The sequence below is a fragment of the Myotis myotis genome, unplaced genomic scaffold, assembly GCF_014108235.1.
Source record: "Myotis myotis isolate mMyoMyo1 unplaced genomic scaffold, mMyoMyo1.p scaffold_m19_p_1, whole genome shotgun sequence".
Taxonomy (NCBI): domain Eukaryota; kingdom Metazoa; phylum Chordata; class Mammalia; order Chiroptera; family Vespertilionidae; genus Myotis; species Myotis myotis.
The window spans coordinates 208,888,236-208,907,607 of NW_023416313.1; the positions used below are offsets into that span (position 1 = coordinate 208,888,236).

General features: G+C 36.8%; 1 protein-coding gene across 11 annotated transcripts in view; it reads right to left on the reverse strand.

The window, feature by feature from the left end:
• Positions 1-19,372, reverse strand: part of CEP128 (centrosomal protein 128) — a 344,130-nt gene that overhangs the window by 288,450 nt on the left and 36,308 nt on the right. For all 11 annotated transcript variants that reach the window (XR_004968369.1, XM_036314524.1, XM_036314495.1 and 8 more), the window contains 2 exons: positions 12,283-12,355; positions 2,512-2,628 (listed from right to left, as the gene is read on the reverse strand). Coding sequence is in view for 10 of the 11 variants with exons in the window: in XM_036314495.1 (XP_036170388.1) it covers positions 2,512-2,628; positions 12,283-12,355 (190 nt within the window). In the remaining variant the exon portion in view is untranslated. The remainder of the gene's footprint in view (positions 1-2,511; positions 2,629-12,282; positions 12,356-19,372) is intronic.

Below are 19,372 nucleotides of genomic sequence, written 5' to 3' on the forward strand. Positions count from 1 at the left end.
GAAGCAATCTTCCTCCCCCTCTTTCTTTGTAATTTTAGGCATTCTGCAAAGAGAGAAGAAAATAAGTACAGAAAATTTTTCTAATTTTCTCTTGCAAAAGGAGCAATTGTCTCTTCAGTACTATTCTTATGCTCACCAGATGCAATTTGCTTTGAGAATAAATGTATAAAAATCAATGTTTTTTTAAAAAGGCTACCCACATGCCGTATCTAATTATTCAACAAAGTATCCTTTTCAAAGTAATTACCAACTAACAAGTGTATGCCTCCTTTTGTGAAATGAAGGAAAGTGGAATTTTAGAAAACAAAAGCAGATTTTTCTATCAATTTACATATAACTTCAGGGTTGAGATTTTTGTTCCTAATTTTCAAGCAGCAGTACATCTACTTAAAAAATTTCTATTAATCTGTCAATTAATAAGGGTAATGATTTCCACGCACACATGAGTGGATTTGTAGAACATCACTTTTGGAGAAAACCATTTGGTAAAAGAAAACAATTCCTTTTCATTTTAATCATTTTGTTTTCTTGTTGTTTCTAATTTTTATACCTTTTGTATAAATCTAAAAAAAATTTTAAGGGAATTTTGACAAATTATTTTCTATAATAATAAAACATAACCTATATAATAAAATGAGAATTCACAAATCTATATCAATAAAAATGAATGAATAAAGAAAAAGACAAATCCTTTCCTTACTCTAGAATTCCAAAAAATAAATGTGGACAAAATAATGGAACTTTTAAAAAACTCACCATTTAGCATGACTTTTAATAATAAGTGTCTCATGCAAGAATCAACACTAGATACAAAAATTCATAGGTGTGATATTAGGCTATTTTCAAGTCTCAAAGCATCGCCACATAAAATAAATAATTGCAAACACATAATAGTAATTTTAGTGAAAAACTTGGCAGGCAACACCTTAACCAACGGTTCAATTTTCAGTTATGGGACAAATCGACATTATGTGCCTCCTGACATGATATCCTGGGAAGAGCACAACACCATTACTCTAGATTTCCTGCCAAAAGTATTGAATCTGTTTATTGTGAGGAAACATCAACAAACCCAAAATGAAAGACATTCTACAAAATAACTGGCCAGTACTCTACAAAGTTGTTGGGGTGTGAATGACAATGAAAGACTGAAACACTGTTCCAGATTAAAGAAGACTAAAGAGACATGACAGCCAAATGCTATTCGTGACTCTGAACTGTATCCTGGACCAGAAAAGGACATCAGTGGCACAATTTCAATAAAACATGTAGACTACATCATAGTATTGATCCAATGTTAGTTTCCTGTGATTAAGGAAGAGAACATACACACCATATTGTTTAGGTATCAAATATTTATATCATGTGTGCAACTAACGCAAAAAAGTGTTTGTGTGTGTGTGTGTGTGTAGAAAAAATGATGAAGTCAGTCTGGTAAAATCTAAATATTGGGGGAATCTAGATAGAGGATATACAGAAATTCTTTGTTCTAATTTTTCTATTTCTTCATAAGTCTGACATTTCAAAATAAAATGGTATCTAAAGAATAAGTGACCTCTATTTTTCATTGATTTGATGACAGTCTAATCTAGGGATTGGAAAATCCTATATAATAAAACCCAAATATGCAAATCTACTGAACAGCAGAACAACTGGTCACTATGACATGCACTGACCACCAGGGGCCAGATGCTCAACACAGGAGCTGCCCCTAGTGGTCAATGAGCTCCCATAGGGGGAGCGCTGCTCAGCCAGAAGCTGGGCTCACGGCTGGCGAGCACAGTGGTGGTGGCTGGCGCCTCTCCTGCCTCCACAGCAGCACTAAGGATCCCTCGGGGGATGTTCGCCGAGGGGTCCTGGACTTTGAGAGGGCACAGGCTGGGCTGAGGGACACTTCCCCCCACCCAGTGCATGAATGTCATGCACTGGGCCTCTAGTCTCTTTCATAGCTACGCAACACATCCATTGTGTCACAAAAGTACCCCCAGACAAATTAGAAATGAATGGGAATGGCTGTGTTCTAATAAAATTTTATTTTCAAAAATAGCCAGTGGGCCAGATTCAGTCCATGTGGCCAGTTTGCTGACCCCTGTTATGTCAAGGAAAATTAATCAGAGTAATTATACTTTCAGTTAACATTTTTTGAGCACAGGCCAGACACTATGTTAAGTGCTTTACTGGCATTAACTCATTTATCCTCGCACCAATCTGATACAGTAAAATTACGATTATTTCCACTTTCCACGGGCCTAGTGAAAGTGAGGAACTGGCCCATGTGACACAGCTAGCAAGCAGCAGATTCTGGGTTTGACCCAGAGAGGGCTGTCTTCACTCACTAAACTATAACCAACATGTTATACTTCTCATGTGGACTGAGCTACACTGTCACAGGCAACAACTAAGGAATTGTAATAATTTAGCAACAGCTAAACAGTTATCCAAGCTCAAGAAGTATTCAGTTTTTTTCACAAACCTCTTGTAGCTGCAAAGAAATAAGTATTTTTCACAAACCTCTTGTAGCTGCAAAGAAATAAGTCCCAGTTGATCCTGGCGTCTTTCCACCAATTCTCTTTCTGTGCGCATCTCCCTTTCTATTTCCTGCAGCCGTCGCTCCACCCGATCTGAAACCTTAACATGAACAAACAGAAGTACTGACATTATAGAGCTGTTAGGTGAAGAAGAAAAAAAGACTAAATGACCTCTATTTTTCATTTATGCCAGATACACTACTGCCCAAAGCATTTAAAACTGGCTTGTTTGTAGAGCTCCTTTTCATGACACAATTATAAAATAGATCACACAAAAACTGACAAAAAATATTTTTAAAAACAATCATTAGTCTCCAAATAATCCAAACATGAATCCCAAAAAAGAACTTACATTTTTCAACGCATAAAATAGTAATTGAATAGGTGAGAGTTAAAGGCAATAAACTAGAAAACAGTGCCCTCTGGTGAAACAGGAGAAAAACAGCAATTTTCTAAAGCTACTCATTTCTTATTCTGATAAACTGTTTAATCTGTTTAGTTCTTTATCATTTTAATTATCTATAAGCATGACCTGCCTCGGGAGGTTTTGATGATTATGTGCAGCAAATAATTGAAAGGGATTTTCATTAGCTTGTCAAGCTTGTCTACTGTGATCTGCTAAAAATAAACCAGCTGAAAATATCAAAAACTAAAGTCAAACTGAAATATATTTAATTGGGACGCTCTAAAATAAACATTTTGTCTATTTGGCTGCTACCAAAAAAAAAAAATAAAGAGTGGAGAAATTGGAACTCTTGCACGGCTGGTGGGATGCAAAATGGTAAACCACTATGGGAAACAGTGTGGTGTTTTTTAAAAAATTAAAAATAGAATTATCATATGATCCAAAAATTCCAAATCTAGGTATATACCAAAAAGAATTGAAAGCAGATATTTGCACCCCCATAGTCATAGCAGCATTCTTCATAACAGCCAAAAGATGGAAACAACCCAAGTGTCCATTGACAGTTAAGTAGATAAACCAAATGTGGCTTATACATACAATGAAATATGGTTCAGCCTTAAAATGCAAGAAAATTCTTACACATGCTATAACATGGATGAACTTTGAAGACATTATGCTAAGTAATGAGGTGCCTAGAGTAGTCAGATACATAAAGTAGAATGGTGGTTGTCAGAGGCAACATGCCTAGGAAAGTTGTGATGTTCTGAATGGATACTTTTACTTAATGGGCATCATTTCAATTTTGCAAGATGAAAAGAGTTCTGGATTTGATTATACAACTGTGAATGTACTAAACTGAATACTTAAAAATGGCTAAAATGATAAATTTTATGTTACATATATTAATTACAATTAAAAACAAACAATACAGAATAACAAAAATAAAAATAATCTGCTAATACCATCCACCAAGAGAAAACACTGCTAAATATCTTGTTGTATACTTCCAGGATATTTTTATGCATATGTACATGATGAGTCAAACACATATCCATTTCATTTCTTTTTTTTTTTTTAACAAAAGTTGGGTATTTCACATAGTGTTTTGTAAATTTTTTTGTTCTGTTACATATCATGGACAACTTTCCATGAAAACAAATAAATCTATATATTCTTTAAAAGTACACAGTTCTTGCCCTGGCCGGTTTGGCTCAGTGGATAGAGCGTCAGCCTGCGGACTGAAGGGTCCCAGGTTGGATTCCGGTCAAGGGCATGTACCTTGGTTGCGGGCATATCCCCAGTAGGGGGTGTGCAGGAGGCAGCTGATCGATGTTTCTCTCTCATCGATGTTTCTAACTCTCTGTACCTCTCCCTTCCTCTCTGTAAAAAAACAATAAAATATATATTTTTTTAAAAAAGTACACTGTTCTTCACAATTGATTAAAATAATTCCCTATTGATAATGAGATAACAATTATTTATTTTTACTAGAACATACTGTGACAAACACTCCTATATAAGATTATTTTTGTACACTAAAGATACAATCTTTAAGTGAAATTGTTGAATCAAAAGACATGAATCACTAATGAGGTTATTAATCTGGGATCACACAACTAATCAGTGAGGAAAATGAGCCCAGTACTATGAGTCTTCATTTCCAGCAGTATCTTATAATCCCAGGTCCACTTTCATGCATTCATCCAGCAAGCATGCACGAACACTAATTCATTCCAGCTATTATGCTAGGTAGAGGCTAGGCATAGAGCAATACTCAAGCTGCATCCACAGACGCTGCCTTCTAATAGCTTGCTATCTATTAAGGACTGACACTAAATCAGTAGTTAGGATTTCTCTAATTAAATTCAATGAGTTGGATGAGTTCTATATTTCAGGAAAGAAGAATATGCTTATTGGCATCCTAACCAAAATTAAAACAGTTCAAGTAACCAAATACTGAAAAAAAAAAAATCTAAAATTACTTAGACATTATCTACTTCAGCACCATAGCCAGGACATAAGTGATTTAAAGTTACTGCATTTGATGATTCTTTCTCAGTTTTTAAATAATGTTTGTGTTAGGCAGATTCTGACAAGGTTTCAATGGTCTCTGCTTCTGGGTATTCATGCACTTGTGTAATTTCCTCCTCTGGAGTTTAGACTGGCTCTAGTGACTTCCTTCTGATAAACAGAATACAGAACAAGTCATTTCCATAATTAGGTTACAAAAAATTATGACTTCCATCTTACTAATATGTTCTTCTTGCTGGCCCTCTCTGCTGCCTTCTTGCTTGCTTGCTCTGATGAAACAAGCTGTGTATTGTGAGATGCTCTGTGGGAAGGCCATGTGGAAAGGAAATAAAACAGCCCAGTGACCATCCAGTCATGACAAACTGATATTTTAGTCCAATAATCCACAAGGAACTGAATGAGCTAGGAAGGAAGTAAATCCATTGCAGGCAAGATATGAGATGACAGTAGCCTGTGAGAGACTCAGAGCCAAAGGAGCCAGCTCAGCCAGGCCTGGACCCCTAACCTACAGACACTGTCAGATGATAAATGTTTTAAGCCAGTAAGCTCAGAGAAATTTGATATGCAGCCATAGATAACTAATGCAAATGTTTTTATCTTCACCCTCAGACATGTTTATTGATTTGGGAAAGGAAAAGAGGGAACGGGGAAAGGAAAAGAGGGAAAGAGAATGAGAGAGAGGGAACTCAGTGAAGTAATGGTGCCTGAAGAGAAGCATCAGAGAGAAGAAGATGGAACTAAGCAAAATTTCAGAAATAAGAGGGGCACAATTTTATCATGGATTGGAGTGTGCTATGAAGGAAAAGATCTAGACTAGAGTGACTCTTACGTGGCCACTGGATAGATTACAATGCCATTTTCTGAGACTGAGCAGAACAGAGGAAGAGCAGGTAAACACCGCTCTAAACAGAAGAGCACGGGCTCTGTACCTAATGACACAGCATATACTTACCACTATGGAATGATAAAATAATTCCCAGTAATATGAATTATTTTAAAGACTGCATTCATCAATGCCTCCTCATTTTCATTTTTTATTTCTGAGGCATAAAGGAAAAATACTAAAAGCTAATACTAAAAAGTACATTTTTATCAGAGATCCATGTAAACCAATTAAATTTATTACTCAGATATCAAAGAGTCCAACTTCTCCATATTTACTTATAAAAATAACATAAGAATAAACAGTAGAGTAGCATTTAAAGCTAGTTTTAATGAGCGGAGGTGAAATGAAAGCAAAGGTCTTCTGTTTATGGGATTGATCCTGACTTTTCAATACGTTGATTCCTCAGATCTTTCACAATATATGCTGTTGTAAAGTGCATTTCAATAAGCATTTGTTGTATATCCTGCTGTTGCAATCTGTACAAAAACCATGTTATCCTAAACACAATGTTGAGAATTCTTACTTCAATTTATGGCCAACTCTTCCAGAAATAGCTGGATCCATGTTTACATTTCTAATTAAAATAGTGACCTTCCTATAGAAACTACAATAAACTTGACTTTTTCCTCCATAAATAGTCAAACTTAACATGCACTCATATCATACTAAACTGGGTAAATTCCAGATAAAGAATGTCCTCTGTGGTATAAGGTCCATGTGATAGCAAGTGTTTATTACCACAATGAAGTGTTAACATAAAATATTTTCCATAATATCATGCTATGAATAATAACTATTCCCTTCTAACAGGCAGCTTGAAAAACAAACAAAAATCTATGATTCACAAAGGATTAACAAATCAGATCTTGGCATGTATGATAGAAACCAATACCTTTTGTCTCGCAAAGAAAAATGTGTTCTATAAACTTTCAAGATATATTTTAGTTACTGAGAAAATGCACGAGAAACAACTGTAGCCTCGGAATAATGCACAATAAATGAGATTAACAGCGGTTACCAACAGAAAATGAAATTGGTGGGAGATAGAGGCAGTCCTTCATTTTTCTTTGTATATTTGTACAATATTTAAAAGTTTTCTACCATGAATGTACATCATTTTGGAAATTTTATTCTAAACCTAAATCTGGAGGGGGAAACAGCTGCAGTCTCTGAGAAGCTCAACGCTCAAATAACAAAACCACATCTTTTCTGACAGTATGCTATCATGAATTCACAAATGCAACACAATACATCAAATAGTTATAAAATGTAAATGTTGACTTCAGTTGGAATAAGTTACTCACAAAATCTATATTAAGCCTTGTACAAATTGGAAGTAAACATCATGTGGCCTTTGGAAGACCTTCTAAATTTCAAATAATATCACTTTTAAGTTTTTGCATTAGATAATTGTTTCCTAATCAGGACGACATGCACCACATGATTCAGATGCCCTCTGTACAGCTAAGAAGACATTTGCAGAAAGCGCCAAACAAGCTGTCACATCACAACTTGATGTGAGGAACTGGCAGGTGAACAAATAAACTGGGTGCCCAGTTAGGTGTGTCCAATTCTCCAGATCCTGACAATATAAAAGAACATGTCCTGAAGAGCTGAGCACACGTGACAGCTGAGGAAACTGGAAAGGAGTACACACCAACTACAACAATGAGCTGTGAATAGTGAGGTGTGACCTGCAGTTGTGCAATCATAGCTTTGACTGATGTGGAGTGATTCCGATCAGTGGTAATGATGATATGAAAGGCTGTCTCTAAATTTAGCTAGCTGTTAACTTTTAGCTCAGTGGTTACACTTTAGGCCCACATTCACACTCCAGACTATGTAAATAGTACTTGCTAGCTTTATTTGCTTTGTGAAAGAAAAAAAATGAAGTCATAACTGTTCACTTTGGGTTCTCTTTAACATGGTGAAAGGTGAAACTTAACAAAGGTAATGTGTACTATGCAAATCAGTATTTTCAAAAATTCAAACTGATACCATTGTAATGCACCCAGTTATTAATAACAGGAAAGGAACAAAGGGAAGGCCAAATATTATAGGCATATAATTTGTGCAGCTTTGCCAGGAAGCCCGTTCCCTGCAGATCCTGGGGGAAGAGACTGGACAGAGGAAGAACAGACACATGCTCAGTAAAGTCTGTGCTTGCCTATCAGTCACACCTGGGAACAGGTCATGGGCCAGAGAAAGTATGGCCACTATAAGTACAGGACGATTTAATATATTTAATCTCCTAGTCAAAGGAGTTCTCTTTCTTGCTCTCTTGCTTCCTCAAGCTTGACTCCTGACCTATGGAACTCTCATGCTTCTTCATTTGCCCCCATGGCTCACAGCCATGTGGACCCAACACAATGGAGTAATGGCCTGTAACTAGCCTGATGCTGTTACTGGACCCAGCTCCACCATGGAACAGAAACTCTGGACACTGGCTTTGCTTCTAGCTCTGCTGAATCCCCAGCTGTACCTCTTCCAGGATTGGATTAAGTGAAGTGGGGCTTGGGAAAACCACAGATATAATTGCACACAAATAAAAATTACTCATCCTCCTGTGCGAGTCTCAGAAAATTCTTTTTCTCAAGATATCGTAAGGACCCAACCCCAGCACTCAGTGGGGATAGAGATACCCAACTCACACTTGCAACAGAAAAGGACTATCCACACATTTCTCCAATCACAAAACCATCCCAAATATCTAACAATGTCAAAAGACAGCATGACAGTTCAGCTAGATATGCCCATAGTTTCTCAGATCTACAAGGATCTCAGCAGAACACTGAAGATATTCAAGTCTGGATCAAAGCCCTTATTACAAGCATGCTCACAGGTTGTATACCTATATAGAAGTAAAAGAAGCCTCATACAACATCTGAAAAACTCTAAAATCTTATGCATTAGAAATAGCAAATCTAGCAATAAAATCTGATATATACAAAAAGATTGAGGGAGTTTCACTTCCAAAAATGACAGGCTAAATAATTTAGACCAACCCTTCCAATGCAAATAACTTAAAAAGCTATAAATAATATTTTAAATAAAAGTCTGGAAAACTAGCCTGGATGGTGTGATTCCATGGTTAAGTGTCGAACTATGAACCAGGAGGTCACAGTTAGATTCCCAATCAGAACACATGCCTAGGTTTTGGGCTTGATCCCGGAGGGGAGGGAGATGGAGCAGGGGGCAGCTGATCAGTGATTCTCTCTCATCATTGATGTTTCTCTCTCTCTCTCCCTTTCCCTTCCTCTCTGAAATAAATATATATTTAAGTCTAGAAAACTAAAAAGAAGCAAAGACATATGAGACCAAATGCAAGATAAAAAAGAAACGCAGAGCGGTCGGTTGGTCCATATTTTAGGGCCACTTTCTCCCTGAAATAACAGCCCATTTCAGAAAAGGCAACTGAGACATTGAGAAGCTGAGCAGTTTTTAACAGATGTGTGCGGCCAAAGGTGAAAAACTGAAGTTGAGAGCCTTTCCAAGGAAGGGGGTCCCTGGTCAAACTCCACCCCCCGCCCCCAGCCCCTAGCCTTTCGGTTGGAATCCTGCCTGAAGGACAATACACCAACAGTAAGGATGAGCCAGAAATGATTAAAACCTGGCACTGAAGTTTAACATTGAAATATCTCAACAACAAACAATAAGGTAATCCATGATTGCCATGGTCTCTAATTTATAACAAAAAGCAAATATGTCCTCTCATTCATAATAATTATCAAATTATCTAAGCAACTTCTCTTTGCAGAGAATGAAATATATTTTCTGTCAACAGAAGATCCCATTAAGAGAGTTTTAAAAATGAGTAGAAACAGTTGTAGAATGAGAGACATTCTTAGCAATACATACAATTGACAAAGTGTTCATATATAAGCTATATAAAGGCCTCACACAAATCAGTAACAAAAAGGCAAGAAACGCAATAAAAGAGTGGGCAAAAAAAGCAAATTGGCTTTTCAAAAAAAAAGACAACAGCCAATAGCCAACAAATATAAAAAACATGCTCATTATCATTAGTAATCATGAAAATGCAAATTAAAACCATAATGAGATACCATAAACACTCAACATAATGGCTATTACTGAAAGACTCAGTAGTATCAGTGTTGGAAAGGATGAGGAACAACACAAATCCTCGCACACTGATAATAAGAGTGTAAATTAGTGCATCCATTTTGAAAATCTGTTTTTCAGGACCTATTAAATTGAAAGGCACCTAGCAATTGCATTGCATGTTATGTTCCAACAGAAATGCATGCACAGGTGCTCTAAAATAATAAAATCAGTCACTGCAGCATTATTCATAACAGCCCAAAATTCAAAATAATTCCAATATCCATCACAAAATATTACAATATATTACAGTATATTCATACAATGGAATACTAAAGAGCAATAAAAATGAACTAACTGCAAGTACATGGCACAACATCCAAAAATATCACAATCATAATGTTTAGCAAAAGAAGTCAAACACCCAAAAAAGCATGTCCTGAATGATTGCATTTATATGAAGTCCAAAAGAGAAAAAATTAATCTAAAGGGTTAAAAGTCAAAATAAGAGTCATGTTTAAAAAGGAAGGAGTTAGTGATGGGGAGGGGAAATAAGGCAGCATCTTGCGTGCTGGTGATGGTCTAGCTCTAGCTCTATGTCTGAGAGGTGGTTACATGGGCATATTCGCCTTGAAATAATTAATCCAGCTACACACTGATATATGTATTTTTCGGTATGTGCATTATACTTCCAAATTTTAAATATTAAAAAAAGAAAAAAGAAAAAAGAAACATAGCCTGGCCAGTGGCTCAGTGGTTGAGCATCAACCTATGAACCAGGAGATCACAATTTGATTCCCAGTCAGGGCACATGCCTGGCTTACGGGCTCAATCCCCAATAGGGGACTTGCAGGAGGCAGCCAATAGATGATTCTGTCTCATCACTGATGTTTCTATCTCTCTCTCCCTCTCGCTTCCTCTCTGAAATCAATAAAAACATATTTAAAAAGAAAAAAGACACAAAGCTTCAGCAGCTTTCTTTGTCAAGTGACAGGTCCCACACTAGAGTTTATGAGAGGAGAAGACCATTGAAGAAGGTATAGAGGACCTTAGAGCTACCTTATTAGTGTGCATTCAGCTCTTAGAGAGAGAGATGTAAACCAGAGAATGCATAAGTGTCTTTCTGTGTGAACCACTGCAATTAAGAAAGGCACCAATCTATTAATCTCAAAACAGATTTTTTTAAGTATACAATATTTTTGCTATTTTAGACAGGTACAGTATAAATTAATGGTGCCCTTGGTGTGCCTGGGAAAATCTAGGACTTTATGTAAAAAATTAAGTATCCCATGTCCTGACCACACATCAGTGCCATACCATCATGTACCAGCTGCAAAGATTTGTCTATTGCAACAGAAGACAGGCATTGTCTTCGCCTCTCTGGGGCACTTCACAAAGAAATTAGCACCAAACACTCAGGCAGAAGGCGCTTTTATGTGGCCAGGTGCTTATTCTTGTTTTTAAAGGGGCAGTAACTGAGTTGATCTCTGAAAATATAGCATATCCATCTCTTAGCAGATGTAGCCAATAAATTCAAACTCTAAAATAAACAGCATATCTATTTGAGGAATTGTAAACACAATTAACAACTGGAGAAAAATTAACTGCTTTTACTGGGAAACGTCCAGATATGTTAAGAAAAAAAATTCTGCTAATCTTTCTTGTCTTGGAAAACAAAAGGTATTGTGGGAAATGAATAAATGCACATTATTCCTGGGTTGACAAATTTGCAATTATTTAGTGACAATTTCTATTGTTATTTTTCTCCTAAAAAAAATAGAAGTGATGCAAAGAAATGGACACTGTATGTTCTTAAAAATTTAACCTTAATTCCACCAAGAATAGTGATTTGATAAAAAGAAATCTCTGCATAGAGAATGTGAACAATCTGAGTCCGAGATAACAAAACTTGAGAATAAAGGGTATTTTCAATCAGTACTATCTAAAACAAGAACAGACAGCAAGGAGGTCTCTGTAGCAATTGTGCACAAACTTATGTACGATGACCTGAAATACTTAATGGGAGTGCTATAGAGCCACTACTCAAAATTCTGTGTTTCTCAAATATCATTTAACAGCTATAGAAGCATCACTGAGTCAATACAATTTAAAATTCATAATAAAACTCTAACAATTAAAACAAATGATAATTTTATCCCTAATACACTACCACTGTAAATATTTCAAACTTAAATACTGAAAATTCATAAACATTTTGTAAGAGCTATAAAATATATTATTAGACAAAGTGGCATACACCACCAAAAAAGTTAAAATGTACTGAACTTCATTGTGAATGCAATGAGCCCAGGCACCCTCTCTATCACCTGCATATGAAATAAAACTTTTTATAAACAAAGAGTTCTCACCACTTCTTGTTTTTGGGTTTCGCTCAGTTTTTCAGTCAATCTTTCCAAAGCCCTTTTTGTTTCAGCATCCGATCTAGGCAACAAAGAAAAATATTTTAAGTTGGCTTAAAATATGTACAGTTGAGAAAATATATACAATTAATAAAATTTATAAAATAATAATGTTATTACATAATATTTTACTATAGTGGTTCTCAAATGTTAGCAAACCATATGAGACACCTGGAGGGCTTGTTAAAAACACAGAGTGATGAGCCCAACCCCCAAAATTTCTGAATCAGTATTTCTGGGATGGGGTCCAAGAATGTGCATTTCTACAAATTCCTAAGTGATGTTGATGCTGCTGGTCTGGGAAGTACACTTTGAGAAACTCTGCTATACTGGAACATCACCTTCAATAACTAAGCTGCAATATCTTCCATTTTAAATTAAGAAGAAAAGAAGAGAGGGAGGGAGGGAGAACAAAACTCTTAATCTCACATCTTCTCCAGCAATTTATAATCCAATTACATAAAAGTGTGCTGTACAAACTCATTAACTTATCTCCCATTACCACTTTCCCATCGAATTAATAATGTAAATACAGGATCAGTAATAAAATAGTACAGAAAGACTTACAAAGGAAAGCAAAGGCCTTCCTCTCTCACACTTCCTCCTTTCTAGTCCACGCCCCACTGGCAACCATTTTTGATCATTTCCATTCTTAATTCTTTTGCTGATTACTTGCATCATTTCCAGTTCTAGACATTTTCAATTGACTCCTTGTTTTGAAATATTTAATTCACTCACATTGCTCTCCAAATTTGGATGAATGTATTGCTATTTTTAGTTCTTCTATTGGTTATCCATGTGACTTGCATAATGTACAAATACCTCTTATAAATATTCTATCATAGAGAATTGATGTTCTTTGGTTACTTTCTTTCATGCTCACATTTAGTCAGCTTACTTGGATCATTAATTTTCTTGTGCTTTTGGTTTTTGCTGGAGTTTTTCATCTTTCGGCCTTATATGGACCTTATTTATCACATCATTGATATTTTTCCCCCACTTGTTACTGAATCATTTATTAAGAATCAACTCCACTCACCTACATTATTCTCAAGAACAGTTCCTCTACTCTAATCCAGAGTGAACAGATCCTGAGCCTGCTATGTGGCTACCATTCTGGGGATTATTTTCACTAAATTTCTGAGTTTTACTATTTTTATAACCTATACCTTCCTCTTTCTTGGTTACCACCTATTTTACTTATATGTCCTTAGGTAATTTCGTTGGAAGGAAATTACCTTAAAAGATAAACTTTCTAAGTCTATATCTCTGAAAATGTCTTTCCTTACTAGTATCCCTCTTTCTTGGCTTTTGTGGTTCCATGTACTCCTGGATTTCCCCCATCTCACAGCTGTTGCTTTGCAGTCCAGTTCCTCTGTGTACATGACTTCCCATTGCAATGTCTTCACATTCATCTCTGTCCTGGATGCTCTCGATACCATTTCTCCCTAAATATCCTCCATTTCCATGGTTCCAAATGCCATTTCCATTCTGACCACTCTTAAAACCTCTAAAAGGGACTTCTCCTTTGAGCTCCAAAGTAAATACCTAGCTGAGTATTTTATATTTCTATTTGGATGTCTTACAGGCATCTTAAACCTAACATATCCAAGGTCAAAACTTAATTTCTACACCTCACCTACTTCCACAGTCTTCCATATTTCAAAAGCGTCATTACCATCTACCCAGTTACTGAAGTTAGAAATCTGGGATTCATCTTGGATTTATTCTCCTTTATCCCCTCCACATATAACCCATTGCTAAATCCTACCTTTTCAATATATATATCTGGAAACACACTCCTGTCCAACTGCCCCTTGCCATAATCCTGGTCAAGCCACCATCATCTCTCATATATTAATGCAGAAGTTGTCTGACTCACCCTCCTCAAATCAGTTCTCCATATGGCATCTGAAAGAAACCTTATTTAACCCTTTCAAAAAGCTTGCTTTCCAGTGTTCTTTTTACAATAAATGTCAAGACAAAATAAAAATGAATAATTAAATGAACATATCAGCCTTTCTGAATCACACAGAAAATTAAGCCTAGCAACTACCTACACAGAATATTTTTATAAATATGAATTAAAAATATGTGGTATAAGTAAACATAATTGGATCCTAAAATCTTCCTCGTCCACAAAGTTAAGTCACCAAGTTTAACCAGAAACCTGACTTTTATTTTGGGTTAAATAAAGTTTCTCTTCCTCACACATACCTCTTGAAATAATTAATGGAAGTCATACAAACTATTACTAAATGGTACTAGCCCATGAGTCAGCAGATTCTCAGTCCCCACCGGACATCCAAATGTCCATTTAAACTGACCAACTAAGTCGTCCCTGAAACTTCCCTGTGTCTTCTTGCAGCGGCCGCCAACCAGTGGTCCATGAGGTCCAAAAGGTTGGCAACCACTGTCTTACTGGACAACTACTTCCTAAACTTATGTTCCTGTGCTTAATTTATACCCTTCCTTCAAAAATGTAAAAGGAACATGATTGGGACTGGCCCCAGGCACTGACAGTGGGTGTTAGCCGCGGCTCCAGCGCCGGCTGTGGGTGCAAGCAGGGCCAGCACTGACAGCAAGTGCAAGTGCCCAGTGGGACTGTGGCACACGGGAGCAAAGAATATTCAGTAACCACCAGAGGCTCACCCCAATGACAGCGACCAGCGCCCCAACTTGGTCTGGCACCCCTGCTCACCTGCTCCACCATCCCACTACAGCCAATGCCCGCCATGTTCTGCACTCTTCAGCCTGCTGCTGATGCCTGCCATGTTCCACCCGCACTCCTTGGTGGTCAGTGCACATCATAGCAACCAATTGTTTGGTTGTCCCGCCATTTTGTCTATTTTCATATTAGGGTTTTATATATATAAACTAGAGGCCCAGTGTACGGGTTCGTGCACCGGTGGGATCCCTCAGCCTGGCCTGCAGGGATCAGGCCGAAACTGGCTCTCAGACAACCCCTGAGGGGTCCCAGATTGCAAGAGGATGCAGGCCAGGCTGAGGGACCCCACTGGTGCACGAATCTGTGCATTGGGCCTTAAGTAGTTGATATTCCTGGATTTAACAGTTATAGATTGTTGTTTTTTTCAATCTTTTTATTGCGGCATAGTATTCCTTTGCATAGATGTGCCAAAGTTTTTTTAATCCACTTATCTGCTGATGGGCACTTAGGCTGATTCCAAATCTTAGCTATTGTAAATTGTGCTGCTATGAACATAGGGGTGCATATATCTTTTCTGATTGGTGTTTCTTGTTTCTTGGGATATATTCCTAGAAGTGGGATTGCAGGGACAAATGGGAGTTGCATTTTTAGTTTTTTGAGCAAACTCCATACTGTTCTCCACAGTGGCTGTACCAGTCTGCATTCCCACCAGCAGTGCAAAAGGGTTCCTTTTTCTCTGCATCCTCTCCAATACTTGTTTGTTGATTTGTTGATGATAGCCATTCTGACAGGTGTGAGATGATACCGCATTGTCGTTTTGATTTGCATCTCTCGTATACTTAATAACTTTGAGCATGTTTTCATATGTTTCTTAGCTGCCTTCGGTCTTCTTTTGAAAAGTATCTAATTAGGTCTATTGCCCATTTTTTGATTGGATTGTTTATCTTCCTTTTGTTAAGTTGTATGAGTTCCCTGTAAATGTTGGAGATTAAATCCTTATCAGTGATAACATTAGCAAATATGTTCTCCCATGCAGTGGGCTTTCTTGTTGTTTTGTTGATGGTTTCCTTTGCTGTGCAAAAGCTTTTTTGTTAATGTAGTCCCATTTGTTTATTTTCTCTTTAGTCTCCATTGCCCTAGGAGCAGTATCAGTGAAATAATTCCTTCAGCATATGTCTGCGATTTCTCTGCCTGTGGATTCCTCTAGTATTTTTATGGTTTCCCATCTTACATTTAAGCCCTTTATCCATTTTGAGCTTATTTTGGTGTATGGTGTGAGTTGGTGGTCTAGTTTCATCTTTTTGCATGTATCTGTCCAATTTTCCCAACACCATTTATTAAAGAGACTGTCTTGACTCCATTGTATGCTCTTGCCTCCTTTGTCGAATATTAATTGGGCATAGTGGTTTGGGTCAATTTCTGGGTTCTCTATTCTATTTCATTGATGTCTATTCTTGTGGCAGTACCAGGCTGTTTTAAGAAGAGTGGCTTTGTAATACAGCTTTATATCTGGTATTGAGATCCCACCTACTTTGTTCTTCTTTCTCAGGATTACTGCAGCTATTCGAGGTCTTTTTTTATTCCAGATGAATTTTTGGAATGTTCATTCTAGGTCTGTGAAATAGGTTGTTGGCATTTTAATGGGGATTGCATTGAATTTATAGATTGCTTTGGGTAGTATGGACATTTTGATGATGTTGATTCTACCAATCCATGAACACAGTATGTTCTTCTATCTGTTTATGTCTTCCTCTATCTCCTTTTTCAGTGTCCTGTAGTTTTTCGCATATAGGTCTTTTACCTCCTTAATTAAATTTATTCCTAGGTATTTAATTTTTTTGGTGCGATGGTAAATGGGATTGCTTTTTTAGTTTCTCTTTCTGTAAGGTCACTATTGGTGTAAAGAAATGCCATAGATTTCTTGGCATTAATTTTGTATCCTGCTACATTGCCGAATTCATTTATTAAGTCTAATAATTTTTTTATGGAGTCTTTAGGGTTTTCTATGTACAGTATCATGTCATCTGCAAATAAGGACAGTTTTACTTCTTTTCCAATTTGGATGCTTTTTATTTCTTCTTCTTGTCTGATCGCAATGGCTAGTACTTCCAGTACTATGTCAAACAGGAGTGGTGAGAGTGGGCATCCCTGTCTTGTTCCTGTTCTTACGGGAAATGGTTCTAGTTTTTGTCCATTGAGTATGATGTTGGCTGTGGGTTTGTCATATATGGCTTTTATTATGTTGAGGTATGATCCTTCTATTCCTACCTTGCTGAGAGTTTTTATCAAGAAAGGGTTTGGATTTTGTCAAATGCTTTTTCTGCATCAATTGATATGACTATGTGATTTTTATCTCTCAATTTGTTTATGTGATGTATCACATTTATTGATTTGCAGATATTGTACCATCCTTGCATCCCCGGGATAAATCCTACTTGGTCATGGTGTATGATCTTTCTGATGTACTGCTGGATCCGATTTGCTAGAATTTTGTTGAACATTTTGGCATCTATGTTCATGAGGGATATTGGCCTATAATTCTCTTTCATTGGGTTGTCTTTATCTGATTTTGGTATTAGGGTGATGCTGGCTTCATAGAATGAGCTGGGAAGTGTTCCTTCCTCTTGAGTTTTTTGGAATAGCCTGAGGAGGATAGGTTTTAGTTCTTCCGTGAATGTTTGGTATAACTCCCCTGTGAAGCCGTCTGGCCCCGGGCTTTTGTTTGCTGGGAGCTTTTTGGTGAATGCTTCAATTTCTTCCATAGTTATTGGCCTATTGAGATTTTTAGAATCTTCCTGATTGAGTTTTTCAAGGTTGTATTTTTCTAGGAATATGTCCATTTCTTCCAGGTTGTCTAGTTTGTTGGAGTAGAATTGTTCGTAGTATTTTTTAACAATCCTTTGAATTTCTGTGGGGTCTGTTATTTTGCCTCTTTCATTTCTGATTTTGTTTATTTGGGTCCTCTCTCTTTGCTTCTTGGTGAGTCTGGCTAGAGGTTTGTCAATCTTGTTTATCCTTTCAAAGAACCAGCTCTTGGTTTCATTGATCTTTTGTATTGTTTTTTTGGTCTCTATGTCATTTATTTCTGCTCTGATCTTTATTATCTCCTTCCTTCTGCTCACTCTGGGCTTTTCTTATTGCTCTCTTTCTAATTCTTTGAGTTGTAGAGTTAGATGAGTTACTACCATTTTTTCTTGTTTTTTGAGATAGGCCTGTAGAGCTATAAACTTCCCTCTCAGGACTGCTTTAATTGTGTCCCATAGATTTTGGATTCTTGTGTTTTTATTGCCATTAGTTTCCAGGATGTTTTTAATTTCTTCTTTGATCTCATTGGTAACTCAATCATTATTTAGTAGCATGCTATTCAGATTCCAAGTGTTTGAGATTTTTGAATTGTTTTTATTGTAGTTTATTTCTAATATTATGCCATTGTGGTCTGAGAAGATGCTTGGTATCATTTCAATCGTCTTGAATTTGGGGAGACTTTGCTTATGACCCAATATGTGGTCTACTTTTGAAAATGTCCCATGTGCACTTGAAAAGAACGTATATTCCGTGGCTTTGGGGTGAAATGCTCTGAAGATGTCAATTAAGTCCATCTGATCTAGTGAATCATTTAGGATTGCTGTTTCTTTGCTGATTTTTTGTCTAGAGGATTTATCCAGTGATGTCAGCGGTGTGTTTAAGTCCCCTACTATAATTGTATTGTTGTCAATCTCTCCCTTGATACCTTCCAGGAGTTTTTTCATGTGTTTGGGTGCTCCTGCATTGGGTGCATATATGTTTATCAGGGTTATATCCTCTTGTTATATCGATCCCTTTAGTATTATGAAGTGGCCTTCCTTATCTCTTGTTATGGCCTTCACTTTGGGGTCTATTTTTTCAGATATAAGTATTGCTACCCCAGCTTTTTTTTCCATTTCCATTTGCCTGAAAGATATTTTTCCATCCCTTCACTTTCAGTCTGTGTGAGTCCCTTGTTCTGAGGTAGGTCTCTTGTAGACAGCATATATATGGGTCGTGTCTTTTTATCCATTCAGCCACTCAATGTCTTTTGATTGGAGCATTTAGTCCATTTACATTTAAAGTCATTATTGAAAGGTACTTGTGTGTAGTCATTTTTATTTTTGTGCCTGTGTTCTTTCTTACCTTTTTATTTCTTCTTTTTACAGCATTCCCTTTAGCATTTCTTGCATTGTTGGCTTGGTAGTGATAGGCCTTAGCCTTTTTTTGTCTGTGAAGCTCCTGATTTCCCCTTCAATTTTGATTGATAGTCTTTCTAGATAGATTATTCTTGGATTCAGTCCTTTGCTTTGCAACTCTTTGTATACCTCCTTCCATTCCCTTCTAGCTTGATGTGTTTATGTTGAG